The sequence below is a fragment of the Thermobia domestica genome, chromosome 3 (assembly GCF_964235325.1).
Source record: "Thermobia domestica chromosome 3, izTheDome1.hap1.1, whole genome shotgun sequence".
Lineage (NCBI taxonomy): Eukaryota > Metazoa > Arthropoda > Insecta > Zygentoma > Lepismatidae > Thermobia > Thermobia domestica.
This window is the reverse complement of record NC_137456.1, coordinates 153095035-153109823: the sequence shown is the minus strand read 5'-3', so window position 1 is coordinate 153109823 and position 14789 is coordinate 153095035. Positions and strand designations below refer to the sequence as shown.

Here is a 14789-nt window from a genome sequence, read left to right as displayed (position 1 = left end):
TAGCGAACCAGATATTATACCAAATATTACACCAAAAGAAATAAAGTTTAAGTAACTGTTTCTTAGGAAAATATAATAGTTTAGTTTCTTAGGTTCAATATTCAATAAATTTGGATTAATCTCTCATGTGTAATTGTTGTATGTAAAGCCCTCACAGTTAGTTCTTACAGGTCTTGTCAGAGCTTCAGATAATACTCCAAAATTCAGCATTTTATTTTGTAAGTAGCTGAAATGCCAGGCCTTCTGGATTTCTTCACATGGGAAAATTAGATTTATGGAAAAGGAAAGATATATTGGAATCCAATCCCACTCTTTGGGTATTTGTTTGAATCGAAATAAGATGATAAAAACCCATTCGACCCAAGCTCTGAGTTCAAAAATTCATTTTAAGCGGTGGTGTTACTATTATTTTGCTTTTTTCTCCTTAGGATATTCATTTTAATCAAAGAGTAATGATAAAATTAACAACTGATCGTCTACTGATATCAACCTGAAATATAAATTTCTAGTTTTTCTTTCGTGTTTTACTCAAAAATATATAAAAACTATAAAAGAAATTGCTATTTTTAATTCAAAATGAAATGTTTCACTTTTGTATTTAAAAGGAAAGTATTATTTGACTATAAACAACAGAATGATTTCATATAAGTAGGCATTGAGTCATCTTTTCTGTCAATATTTTGTGAATAAAATAACCGGAGAAGTTAATTGTTATTTGATATCTTGTAATTATTACTTGATTAGTGTTGCAACACAAATATATTTTAGTGGTTGATGTAGGATTGAAAAAAAAAATGTTAATTATCGAATCAAAAGCTGTAATTTCTATCGACTGATTTAAATGATAGATTAATTTAATTTTCATATCCAATTGATTTTAAACAGTTCATCTGTTTCCTTATTATTATTATTATTATTATTATTATTATTATTATTATTATTATTATTATTATTATTATTATTATTATTATTATTATTGCCATTTCATGAATACAAAATGCAAAATTAAGAAAAGTTTTCGAAAACGCTAGGACACATGTTCAATTATTTTACTGAGGAGTGTATATGCCGAGTCTCATCTACCCAACTTGAGGGGTTCCTGAAATACTCTTAGTTTTAGTACAACTTTTAAACCCCGTCACCCCTCACCCATCCCTTAGGATAGTGGTGGGCAAACTACAGCCCAATAATCAGCGCGTCCCAGTTCGAACTAGATTATGAGAAAAACCTAATTGATTAATAGGACTTAACAATTTCGTAAAATATATCGTTGTTGTTTTTGATAAATCATTGTTGGCCCGCCTAAAGTTTGTTTTTCTTTGACCTTCTCGTTAAAAAAAATGCCCATCACTGCCTCCGGATATGCATTTTAAAAATTCTAAATGGCCTACAGTCTTTTCCGTGCAGTTATCTGGAAATATGTCAAAACAATGGTGTGGGTTTGTATAGCAGACAAGCATAAAAACAACCAAACTTCAGCTTCATATATAAGATTACATAGGCACAAATGAAAATCAGTTGTATCTATCTAGCTTAATGAATCACTGTTATACTCTATTCTACTGATTTTATTTAATCGACTATATGATTTATTTATTTATTTACAGGAACGTGTTTATGATCTCCACGAAGATAAATTGGGTGGCCACGAAGTAACGGCACTCATTGCCAATGGAAGCACGTCCGATCGAATACTCACTCCTCCACCTACGCCACCCCAGAGGGTTGACAGCATTAGTTTGGAAGCAGGGTGAATTAATAACATACACCGACATACAAGAACATCATGTAGATATCATAATGTAAAAAAAAAATCGATGTGTACATGACTAACAGAGCTAAGGGTGCCACAAAATTGTAGATTTCATATACTTTTTTGTATAGCACAAAAAATGCAGCAAATATTCCATCATTCATATATACATCAATCAGTAAAAGAAAATAAGTAAAAAATGATTTTAAAAAATAAAAGAGTATCCCAGACATCAGTGGAGTATATGAATTAACGTACTATGATCAAGCTGTATATCATTCATTTTCAGCATGGCAGAGCACAGAATGCTTTACTTAATTGTATTTGTAGAGCGCACAAAGCAACACAACAGTTTTTGCTTTATACTTGAGCAGCAATTAACTTATGGTAATACATAACCGAAGAAACGAAGACCGTTTACTGATATCTACCTAATTGATTCAAAAATATATATAACTATAAAACAAATGGTTTCAAAATGAATTGTTTCACTTTTGGATTTGAATATATATATATATATATATGACTATGAACAACAGAATGGTAGTGTTATTTATGACTTTATATAAATAGGCATAAAGTTATCTCTCATGTCAATATTTTGTGATTGAAACAACCAAAGAAATTGATGTTTTTTTTCTATCGTGTAATTATTACTTTATTAGTGATACAACACAAATATATTTTAGTGGTTGATATGGTATTTAAAAAATCGTTAATTATTGAATTGAAAACTATAATTTCTATCGACTGATTTAAACGATAAATTAATTTAATTTCCATATTATTTTCGTTTAATAGTCAAATGACAGTGGATAATCTCACAGTTAGAAATATATGCTGTATGCCCTATTTAACTATTAAATATTAATTTCATTAGCAAAATTATACTAAGATAAATTGTCGTATCTAATGATGAGTGCATTAGTTAATTATACAACCTGTGCTTAGTATCAATAATACAAATAAGGAAATAACGCCTCCATATTTGCTGCTCTTGTAGAACTCGAGAAAATAAAATTGTGTTTTGGTAACAAATGGTAACAAATGTAATCAAGAAAAGAAAGAAAAATAATGAACTATATTTTGATCTTCCAACTTTGGATATTAGTAGACGTCTTCGTTACTGACAAAATATATTAATGTTTCTTCTTATGGCCGTAGTTAATATACAAAAAAATAAAGACACAAAAATTGCTGTTAATGTAGCTGCACTTTCGTTGCTGTATGTGCATGACGAAATTTAAGCGAACTGTCTAAAATATTTCACATTTTTCACCTAAACGTGTTGCATTTTCTTCTTTGGCCTCGTTTAGATATTTGTATTTTGTACTTTAAAAGAAAATGCATAATGAAAATACGACATGATATTGTGTACGTACAATTCCTGTACGATTATCTAATTTTTATGAAATTATTGTTTTAATAATAATATACAGTATAGACTGTTAATGTAAATATATACATACACAAAATTATTTTAGAAGTGCCAATGTATTGTTTAAGAAACACTTGTTATGTACTAACATAAATTGAATAAGTACCTTGAAACTAAATCAATCATCAAATAGAAATCAAAAAGACGAATTTTTTAAAGCTAAAATTTTGTCTTATACGAATAAATTCAGCAATAGTAATGGTATCTTACGTTTTTTAAAAACAATCTGAATTAGGTAATGAAGTTATGAATAATATTTGCATTTCTTTGATAAGATAATAATAGTAAAATATAAAATTTTATATCTCCACTAATATTAATCTATATTGCGTATCTTTACATAAAAATATTTTTGCTATAAATATCAGAAAATATATACTGAATTATGTGCTAGAAATTTTAAAGCTAATCGGTAATTAGATAAACTCTGTTAAAGGTGTGTAAGTATTGTTTACAACAGCAGCTACGAAGTAAATGCTCAACGAAAAGCGAAGAACCATATCATGTTACTCATTTTTAATTATTTTGCGTGAAAATTAAAAGTATTGTTTACAACAGTAGAACAGCAATAAAAAAGTGAATGCTCAAAGAAAAGTAAGGAACCATATCATCTCACTCATTTCAATTACTTTACACAAAAAATAAACAAACTGTCTTCATAATAAACAATTCTTTTGCATTCCAAACGGTGAAAAATTTAAGAATGTTCATACTCAACAACAAACTTAATACTTTTTCCACATTTTTAGTCACTAGATATATTTCTTAAACAACTAAAATATAGATCAAATTGCTAAATAATTGAAGACTATTATATTTTAAAAATAACTCTGAACTGAATCTAAATAATTATGTACCTTCATTGACAGAATCCATAGTTTATGTCTGAAAAGAATAGCAACCTCAAATACGATGTATTTTTTTGATATTCTTACAAGAATATTCAAGTTCGTGACCTCTGCAACGTATCAAACTATACTGATCATAACTTTTAGATAGTGTATCTTCTTAATATTGTGTTACACAGTACACACTAGGACCGTTGAATGTTAATTGTTTTCGAAATTAAGTTCTAGGAGTCGTCATATTTCACTCAAAGACGGTAGTAAAATTCTCAACAAAACGAATCATATTCAATTTGTTGTTGAAAGATATATTTCAATTGCCGTGTTCGTTAAATTGAGGATTCGTTCTCAATACTTCAAACGTAGTACTCATTGTTTCGAAACTAAATAATTTTGTTAACATGGAAACTGAACAAAAATTAAATTTAACAATGAAAGGTTAATTCGTACGATCTACAGCAGTCTTATCGAAGTTACACTGCAGAATATCAGGACTAATATTAATATGTGACCAAAAAGGAAATTACCATCTTTAATAAATATGTTAGATAGAAATTGTTTCTGAAAAAGAGAAAAATCTTGATACGGCAATATCATTAACTTTTTAATATCATACAAAAAATGTTCCTACTATAACGTAGTGCTGCGTACAGTATCTAATTAATGCATTAATTTTATTTTCATATGAAAACATTCGTTAATTAAAATTTGAACAATTATCTCAAATCTGAAAGGATTTTCTCTTTCTTTTTAATGTAAAATAAATTAATAAACATGAAAGAACAAAAGGTGAAACATTAGTGAAATGATTTATAAAATTAACCAAGTCTTGTGCTAGGAAAACAGTATATTCAAAATCTATTAATTATATCGGAAATCAGCATCGTTGCGAATAATCAGACACTGATTACTGAGAAATGATGGTATCGAAATTTATAAGTTCCCAAAAATATTAAAGAAAATGGGTTTTATATACACGAAACACGAATATATACAGGGTGTTTCAAAACAACACCGACAACGTTTAGGAGGTGATTCCTGACACCAAGACAAGACAAAAAGTATAGACCAATCTGGGTGCACAAATGCTTCCTTTCGGAGTTATAGGTTGCTGAAAACATGAAAAAATGAACTTTAAAAGTCCATAGCTTCAATACTATGGGACCTACCGTAGTCAGGTCAAGACTTCACTAGGGAACTAGTATATGCCCTATCCAAATATCCATGTTTCAGAAGCCTGTGGTACTTCCGCAACAATTTTTACAGAGGTAGTTAAAAAGTCCTTCAAATTATATACAAGTAGCCAAACTACCTCTATAAAAATTGTTGCGGAAGTACCTTAGGATTCTGAAACATGGATATTTGGATAGGGGACATATTAGATCCTAAGTGAAGTCTTGACCCCATTTTTTCATGTTTTCGGCAGCCTATAACTCCGAAAGCAAGCATTTGTACACCCAGGTTGGTCTATACTTTTTGTCTTATCTTGGTGTCAGGAATCACCTCCCAAACGTTGTCGGTGTTGTTTTGAAACACCCTATATTATATATATATATATCAATAAAAGCAAAAATAAATCTTCATGCATAAGCTGTTTATTGAAATATCAGTTTTCTTCCATTGAACTTATTCACAGAAAACTCTGGAGACGTTAATAATAGGTATAAAATAAATTGTTATTGACATATATATTTTGATTATATATGTATAAACCATAAATGTTGAGACCAGAGGATATTTCTTCCGTTGAAACAGGCTGAAAATATACTTTTTAAATAGATATTTTGAGACAAACAAGTACTGTTAAACTTTTCAATTAAAACTATACTAGACCTATTCCAACTCTTCCTTCTTCCCGCCAATCTAATGAAACAGTGGATAATAAGTAAATAAATAAATAAACGAGCTCCACTACCTCACGAACTAAAAACTCAATTAAATATTTTTCAGGCACAATCGAAACTACAGGGTGGGCAAAAAGTCACATTGTTCTTATTTACTAATAACTACTTATTATTCTGCTAATTTATAAGAAAAGAATGGAAATATTTGTTATGCATCTAGAATGTCAATATGATCTTTACAGAGACAATATTCATTTTGCAGAGCATTCCTGCGTCAGCCCTTAGAAGCAGCACGATCAGCAGCTTCTAAAGCATCATTAGAAATATAACGACTTTCTTGCAACTTCTCCATAATGAACCGCTATATGCAATTACCTGGCATGGTGTAGCCTACGGCAATGGTACAGGTGACTGCTCATTTTCGCGTTCAATCTAGCATTGTGGAGACGTTTCGTCGAGTCACTCGCGAGCGACAATTGCGAAATGTGCAGGTGCATAATCTTGTTACAAAACAATATCCAGAATGTCGGTCTTTGCTCTTCAGCATGTGAAAATGAGGCAACTGATTTTGTGATCCCTTAAGGCAGTAACGACTAAATAAATTAGCTGAATTCACGTTCCCCACATCATTACATGCTGAGTATCCTATTCAGTTTCTTGATAAAAACAGCAGTTCTTCTCAGCCGAGGAAAAGATTTTCCGGCTTCGTGACTGCAGTAAATAGCACACTCATCAATAATCGTAACTAACCTTTGCCTTGGCCTTGTCGGAAATGTTTTAACCGACTGTGCAGATGCAATATGTCTGTCGCCTCTCCAAATCTCTGCCTGTTAATTCATTCACATTTACATCACGAAAAGTTTCATGTGCAAGCCTTTCTTGATGTAACCACGCTTTGTTGATTGGAGCACTTATTTAATAGCATGGTTTCTTTCTTTATTTCATCGCTGGTCGCGCCAGTGATTCGAAAATTGCAGCACAAATTTCTCTCCGAGTGAAAAGTCTCCAGTTTCGTGGCGAAACACTCACCGTGCCGAACTTTTTCTTTTAACATTTCAGAAAGTTGCTGGTTGGTAGTGAATGATCTACCAAACCCAACCATGAAATCTTACATTATGGTACTCATATTTTTCTATATGTGGCTGCTCATAGACCCATACAACAGTCACGAATGCCTCCTCCACTAAAAGTTCTCGTGTTAGTCATTCCAAACTCTTGACAGTGGCATGAAATCTACTTTCTTGTAGTCGCCAGTCAGAGTTCGCTATATGTCTTTTGCAGTCATACAAAGATACATGAGTATTACCCGACACAATTTTTATGCGTAAGTTTCTTTTATGTCGAATAAAAAAAGAAAAACTGTACTGGGACTTTTTCTCACACTGTAGAATTCAAGAAGGTAGAAAGTCCTCTGTCGAAACTGAGTTTCGTGAGAGTGTTGAGGTTTGTAGAATACTTGGTCTGTTGGTTGGATTGGAGTTTAGCGTACCATTCAGCACGAGGCTATGTGAGACGTGGAATGCGTTTGAATCCAGGGTTATCCTGCTGGTAATTGAACCCGGGACTCCGTGCGCCAAAGGCGCGCGCGTTAACAACTAGACCAACAGGAGAAGGCTCTTATAGAATGTAGGTATAAAAAAAAGAAAAAAGACAGCAATGTATGTAGATCAAAGAAAAAAGAGAAAGTATGGTTATAATGACAAACTACATTTGCGGGAAACCCGAGATCAATTACCGGCGGGAGCTCATGAGGTTCGGATCCCACGTTAAGCTGTAGGTCCACGTCTCATACAGCCTGGCTGCTGAACAGGACGCTAAACTAAAATCAATCCAATCCAATCCAAACAAACTACATGTATTTGAGTTCCAGTTAAAATTACTACTTGAGTATCTAATGATTACGTATATTATGAGCCTTATTTGTCAATGTTTCTTTCTGTGTTAGTACTCGTTGAGTGGTTTAATTTTTTCGTGATTGATTTGTGCGCAGATGTATTTGAAACAGGGGTATCATTTTGGGAGAGCAGAGGGTTTGAGAATCACATGCATTTTAATAAAATGTGAACTAATACAACAAAAAAACGTGAAACTCTTATGTCAGTGGACAACCTTACCCCCTTCTGGTAAAATATGCAATGGCGCTACTGATTTGAAATTATCCTAATAGTAAGTATTAGTTAACGGATTTTAGTTGTAGTGTATAACAAAAAGAAGTTTAATTGTGTATGTGATTGCATTATTCTGATGAGTATCTTAAAGATTTAGTGCCATTTAATAAGTTTATGCCTCACATTCAGTATAAAGTAAAAGCTGTTGACCTAACAGATAGTTTCCAAAATTCCACGTAATTATTCGTTCATTGGCCATAGCTGATACTAATAATAATAAAAAAAGAACTGAGTAGCGGGAAGAACCCAGATTTAAGAGTGTACCAAACATAATATGCATTCTGATTAGTTGTTTTATCTAATTTTGTATAACTAAATTTCCACAGGTTTTTAAAAGTTATTGCAGAGCATGTTTTATTTATTTTTTCCGCCTTCCAACTTAATACTAAAGATTTTTTTCCCGTTAATTCTAAAGCTCTAAGAATGATTTTCATTCACATACTAATCGAAGTACAATTATTATTAGTGTTGAGTATCGTTTGTTCACTGTCTACATGCTCGTACAGTACGTTGATAAATAAGGTTTTCTCTATAAAATTTATTGTACAAACGATAGACTAATAAACGGTTATCATAGTTTGTGGGTTCTAGTTCCGAACCTCTTTGTATTTCTCATTTCATGTACATACAGATTATAGTGTATCTTCAAACAATTCGTGTTTAAAAATAAAACGACGAAACTTTGTCAGGTGTATGAAATTAATTGGTACAATACTAAGAAACAAGTACAAATAATATGAGAAATGGTTATATTTAATTTTTTATATTTAAAATGATTGTGTTCATATTACTTAAAGTTTTCTTCCATTGTTCATCTTCCAGATTTATAAAATTCTTTTTTTTTTTTTTTTTTAATTTCGTATAAAAGTAAATCACTACTTTATTATTTTTAATTTATTTTTCCTATTGTATTTATATTATTACACAAAAAGATTGTGAATTCATTGATTTTTTAATAATAGGTAAAAAAAAACTTTATATGAGATATAATTGCTGATTAAGAGTACTTCTTTTTTTTTAACAGCAACATATCTATTGATAAAAGGAAAATAAATTTGATCTTTGCTTATATTTGAAAATTAAGACAGAAATTCCGTTTTAATTCTCTCTTTTTGCTGGGCTTGCAAAACATATCTAATCAATTAATACTTATGTGATCATACTTACTTAGTATCACTACCTTATATACTTTTATATTACTATGACAATATATTATAACTCAGCTTTAAGGCTGTAATATTACGAGTTACTTCTTTTTTTTAACATTTAAAAAATGCTATGAACTTCTGTTTACAAGAAATTTCTCATTTTTGAGCAGTACCTCACTAAAACATATAATTTCGTAATTCGTATCAATCAAAATGAGAAACTTTTGGAAACACTGGTCATTTTCAGTTATACATTTTCGTGCTCTTAAAAAATATATAAAATTATATTATAATATTTTGAAAAAAAAAAAAAAAAAAAAAAGAATATAAGATTGTAAAATTCAAACAACAGCCCTAAGCCTTAAAACTGCTAAATTCAAATCAATTATCCATTTTGAAAATACTTTAAGTTTCCTTAAATGAATGTATTCCTTTGGATAACGCACAGTAATAACTTTCAACGGACACAAAACAAAGAACCTCTTGAGTTAAGTGATATCGGCAAAGTCTTAAATTATATCGCTACAAGCTATAGAAGAAAGCTTTTCTACTAATGTATTAATTATATCGCTTTCTGAACCTGTATGAAGCTTACTTCCATTAATTCGTAGCGATAACTTTTTGCTGGTGTGACTTCGCTCAAGAACTATCACTGGAAAGAATATAGTTAGAATGTCAGTACCAAAAAATATATTTCAGTAACATATGAAATAAATTCAACAAACTACAAATTTCTTTAACGTGCTTTATTGTGAAATAAATTCAACAAACTACAAATTTCTTTAACGTGTTTATAGTGAAATAAATTCAACAAACCACAAATTTCTTTAACGTGTCTATATTTTTAAGGGTACACAAATGAAGACAATGTGAATTTAACGTGAAAACTATGTGATTTCATAGAATATGTTGTATAAAACTTAACGGAATACTTAACAATCCGTGATTTAGAAACGGAATTTCTGACTAGCACATGATAAGACACAGCGGGTAATAATAATTACTACTAATAAAAACTTAAAATATGGAAGAAAAATTATCTCACACAACTTTGTCAAAGTTTTGTACTATTTAGCACAAATTTAAGAATTGTTATTAAGGAAAACAAATTGGCTAAAAATTACCAATGAAGCATTTTCGAACTAATAATAATATTAGATACATTTATATATTGTATACTTACACATTTTGACAATGCACATTACTTTTTTGGTGTGTATGAAAAGTATGTATGTGTTTGAGCGGTAAAATAAAAATGAATGTATGCATGCATGTTTTTGTATGTGCGCGAATTGGAGAAATGGTCAGTGAATTATGTGTGGATGTTTTGTAATGTTCCTAAAATAATGATTTTAAAGAAAAGGTACATTTAATGACAGTTATGAACTTTACTGTAGAGAAGACCGACTAATGAAAAAAAAGCGTGATCATAGTTTCTAATCGAAATGGAGGGTAATGAAAATCAACTAGTGTGAGTTCTAATTTCAACTCTCTTTGTATATTACTCATTTCTTGTATATACAGATCCGTATTGTATCTTTAAACAATTCGTGTTAAAAGACGATGAAATTTCCTCAGGCTTATGAAATTAAACATGACATGTATTTTAAATGTTCACATTTGAAAGTGTTTTATTTTGTTCCTTCCTGTTTCCTTGCTATAATACAGTAGAATGTGTGTTACAGTAATTGTTCATTATATACAAATCCACAGGAAGAACATTTCGAAAACTTATACATCTCTTTATGGCAAACCTAGAAGGCGCGATCAAAAAGTTCGATGAATGTAGTTGGATAGTGCCATTTATCAATGTTGTATCCATTTCAATTAGTAAGCCCGGTAGCCTAAACTTTTGGTACAGTCAGTATCGAGTAACAGTTGTGACATCATGTTAGTTGGCTTCCAGAGGCAGAAGAGTGAGGACGTGTTAAGAGTGTGTGTTGCGTTCCAACATTAAGTTTTGTTTTAAGCTGGAAGAAAAGTGCCAAAGAAGCCCACGAAATGTCAAAATCAATGTATGACGATGAAGCGGTGGCATTAAAGATTGTTTACAAATTGTACGAGGAATTCAAAACCGGCAATGAGTTGGTTGAAAACGAGCAACGCTCGAGACATTCTTCGACGTCAAAAACAGATCAAAACATACAAAAACTGGCATGATTTGTTCAAACAGGTGAATGATTATTCGATAGCTATGTTTCTGAAGAACCAAACATCTCGTATGGTCCGTAAAAAGCATTTTAACCGCCGATTAAATGGGAAAATGGCTTCCTCACCACGAAAACGCGCCGTGCCACACCTTCCCTTTGATCTGCGAGTTATTGGCCGAAAAAATATTTCTTCTGTTCACATTAGCTGTGTTCTCCAGATATAGCACCATGCGAGTTCTAGCTCTTCCCAAAAATTAAAACCGTGCTTAATCCTAGGATGCATGATACGAATTGTATCATAATTTCCATAACATGAATCTTTTGTGACTCATACTCAATTTCAATTGTATAGGTTTATTTTGTATGTTTAAGACACTTTATTCATATCTTCTCATTAATTCAATGTTTTTTGATTAAGTTCTTAATTTATAAAACATTTTAATTATTTTATTTCAAAGCGTTATTATAATAATATATACTACAACATGAAAATGTATTGTTTTGACTACACACTAGCAAGTATTATGCCAAGTTAAAGAGAAAAAAATAAATATTGTTGGCTAATGTAGTTATAAGCGCGAAGTTCTTATGTCCAGGAACTTACAATTTCCTTTTTTTCTTCTTCTTCTTCTTTTTTTTAAACAGTTTCAAAGTATTTACATTGAAGGCCCTTCTTTTTAATATTTGCAGTCTCCATAAACAACTAATGCAACTGAATGTTCACTACACACACACACACACATTTTTAGCAACTTTTCCTCTTCTTACTTGCCGTTGCAGTCTTTAGAAACAACAAATGTAACTGAATGCTCCGTGCGCGCGCGCACACACACACACACACACAAAATCATCACTCATTCTCTCTCTCTCTCTCTCTCTATTTATCTATCTATCTATCTCACACACACTCACACACTCTCTCTCTCACACACACACTCACACTCACTCTCTTTTCACGCAATGGCACCCTTGCTTGCAGTTTTGCTCTTCTTACTTGCAGTTGTTGGTTGAGGTCCTTTTTTCTAATTGTATATGACTCCTATCCTTTCCATAGCAACCAAAATATGTTTCTGAAGTGTGGTGTATTGTTTTTGATCATGATGTATGGTTTGACAAGTTCGTCACAAAAGTCTGTGAAACATAATCTCTGATATGTCATGTTCTTGTAATAGTTTGGGTGTAGTGTAGTAAATAAACTATAGGCCTTGAGCTCCAACATCTAACATATTGAACCAAATAACCATAGCCTATCGAGTTTGTCGTTTGACAGTGTAGGTATTGACCATTTTGCCCATATTGTTAACCCCTGATTTTGTCTTGATATAGTAGAGAACTATTTCGGGTTTACGCTAATTTTTGGAAGAATCAATCTGAGAATCATGGTGCATTGTGCTTAGTACAATGACGCACTTGTTTTTCTTAGGTACGTATCTAGTGAGTGTAATGTTATTGTTGAATGTGAAAACAGATGACCGCACTTCTCGATCTTTCTTAGGTTTCAAAATTGGTGCACATTACTCCATGCAGTTCATATTTGTCTGTCCAGTCTTTCCGGTTGTGAACAATACCAGAATCTTCATCTTCTGATGTTTCTTCAGACGTAACGCTGCTACCACAGATTCGAACACTTTCGTCACTATGGCATTCAATATTTTCTCCTGCATCATCTAACATGTAACTCTTTTCACCACTGTCTAAAGCACAGTCACTTTCATCAATAATAGCTTGAATCTCTTTCTCACCTAAATAAGCCAATTGTCTTACACCTCAATTTGATTCAATCCTACAGCAATATAACACCAAACTTGTTATTTTTGCCCCCCACGACACAAGTTACAGATTTATCCACCAGTTACCGGCAGAAACAACTACACAATATATCAGTCTAAATTAGTTCATTTTGAGAGATACTTATAGTTGCCAAGGAAAAAGTCCAAAAAAGAAAATCCTTCATAAAACATATTGAGACTGTATTGCAGATTGTAAATATTGCGTAAAATAGCTGAAAATTTATTTTGCAATGAACAAAGGGTAATGAAACATTTATAAAATACAATACTTGTGCATTTTAGTACATGAGTTTTTTGTAGACAGTTTAGAAAACTCACAAGAAGCAATTGTAACTAAGAGTCATCTGTTAGCCATAAAAATGATTAATGTGTTCAGAGTACATATTTCTTAAAAAAAAAAAAAAAAAATTCGACTCTAAGTACAAGACTGGTAGTAGTAGATTTATTCATTCCTCTGTGATAAAAGTAAATATTTATGGCATATAAATTTGAATAAATATTATAACGCTGTATACAGTTGGTGTGCAGACGTTTGAAAAATAAGACTAGAAGGTGTTATCATACTATTTCCACGAAGGAACTTGGATGTTGAAGTGTTGTATCGATCCTGTACGGAAATTTTATTTGTTAAAATATCATGAAAACAACCAAATTTAAGTAAAAGTTGATTTGACTTAAAAATTAATGCTATTTCCACATAGATTCAAAAGTAATAAAACCAATATTTAAATAAATAAATAACATGTATTTGAAATTCTCTTTAAGCACATTCTACTTTACATATTTCTTCGTTTTTCTTCTTTTATCTCAACTCTTTTATTTCTCCTTTTATTTCCTCTGAGTGTATGTCTGATGAGGATCTTGGCTAGAAGATCGAAACGTCACGTGTAAATGTGTTTTAATTAAATAAGTGCAGTCTTGTTCAGCAGTGTGTTTATTGTTCTTATTTTATTTGCAAGACATATGACTATGATTGTGAGTCACGAAAGCATCTACAGCTGTAAATTTCTGCAGACCACTTTTACAAATCCTCTTCCATAATTGTATAAAGACAGTGTATAGAGTATCCTACAATATCTGTACTAGCAAAGGCAGGCATCGTCTATGATTGACATTTCTGACTTGGACCAATGAACTTTCTTTTCTTTTCTTTCTTTTTCGTAGAAAATTTTGACGATATCTCCTTAGTATCTCCAAACATTGAAAAGTGTTTGAATAGATATTTTAAAGGTCATTTTATATCGCTGTTTTAAATTTCTTTGGATTTAAATCCTAAATCTGTATTTTTAGAAATCCTCATTATAAAAATATTGTCAAGGAAAACATAAATATATTGTTATATCAGTGGAAAGTAACTGACAAAACTGGACCTGGAATTTATTATCGTGACATCCAGTATATAGAGAAATTATTGAAAAAATATTCAGAGATAATACAAGAATGAATTAGGCAGAAAACTGTATTACTTTATAGAGCAATATTTATATATATATAAAAAACGGCATTAACACTTAAAAAGTTACGTATAAATAAACGAAGACACATATATATGATGGGGTAATAAAGATATATGTGTATCGCTTTTCTATGCAAATTACCAGTATGTACTTACAAGAGACCAGAAGCTGGTGCCGGTGGCGTGGTTCTGTAGTT

At 31.2% G+C, this 14789-nt stretch overlaps 1 protein-coding gene across 2 annotated transcripts in view; it reads left to right on the top strand.

Annotated features, from left to right (window-relative positions):
• Positions 1-13277, top strand: part of Lrp4 (LDL receptor related protein 4) — an 872950-nt gene extending 859673 nt beyond the window's left edge. For both annotated transcript variants that reach the window (XM_081751909.1, XM_081751908.1), the window contains exon 29: positions 1608-13277. In XM_081751909.1, the coding sequence (XP_081608035.1) occupies positions 1608-1754 (147 nt within the window). In that variant the 3' untranslated portion in view covers positions 1755-13277. The remainder of the gene's footprint in view (positions 1-1607) is intronic.
• Positions 13278-14789: the final 1512 nt, after the last annotated feature.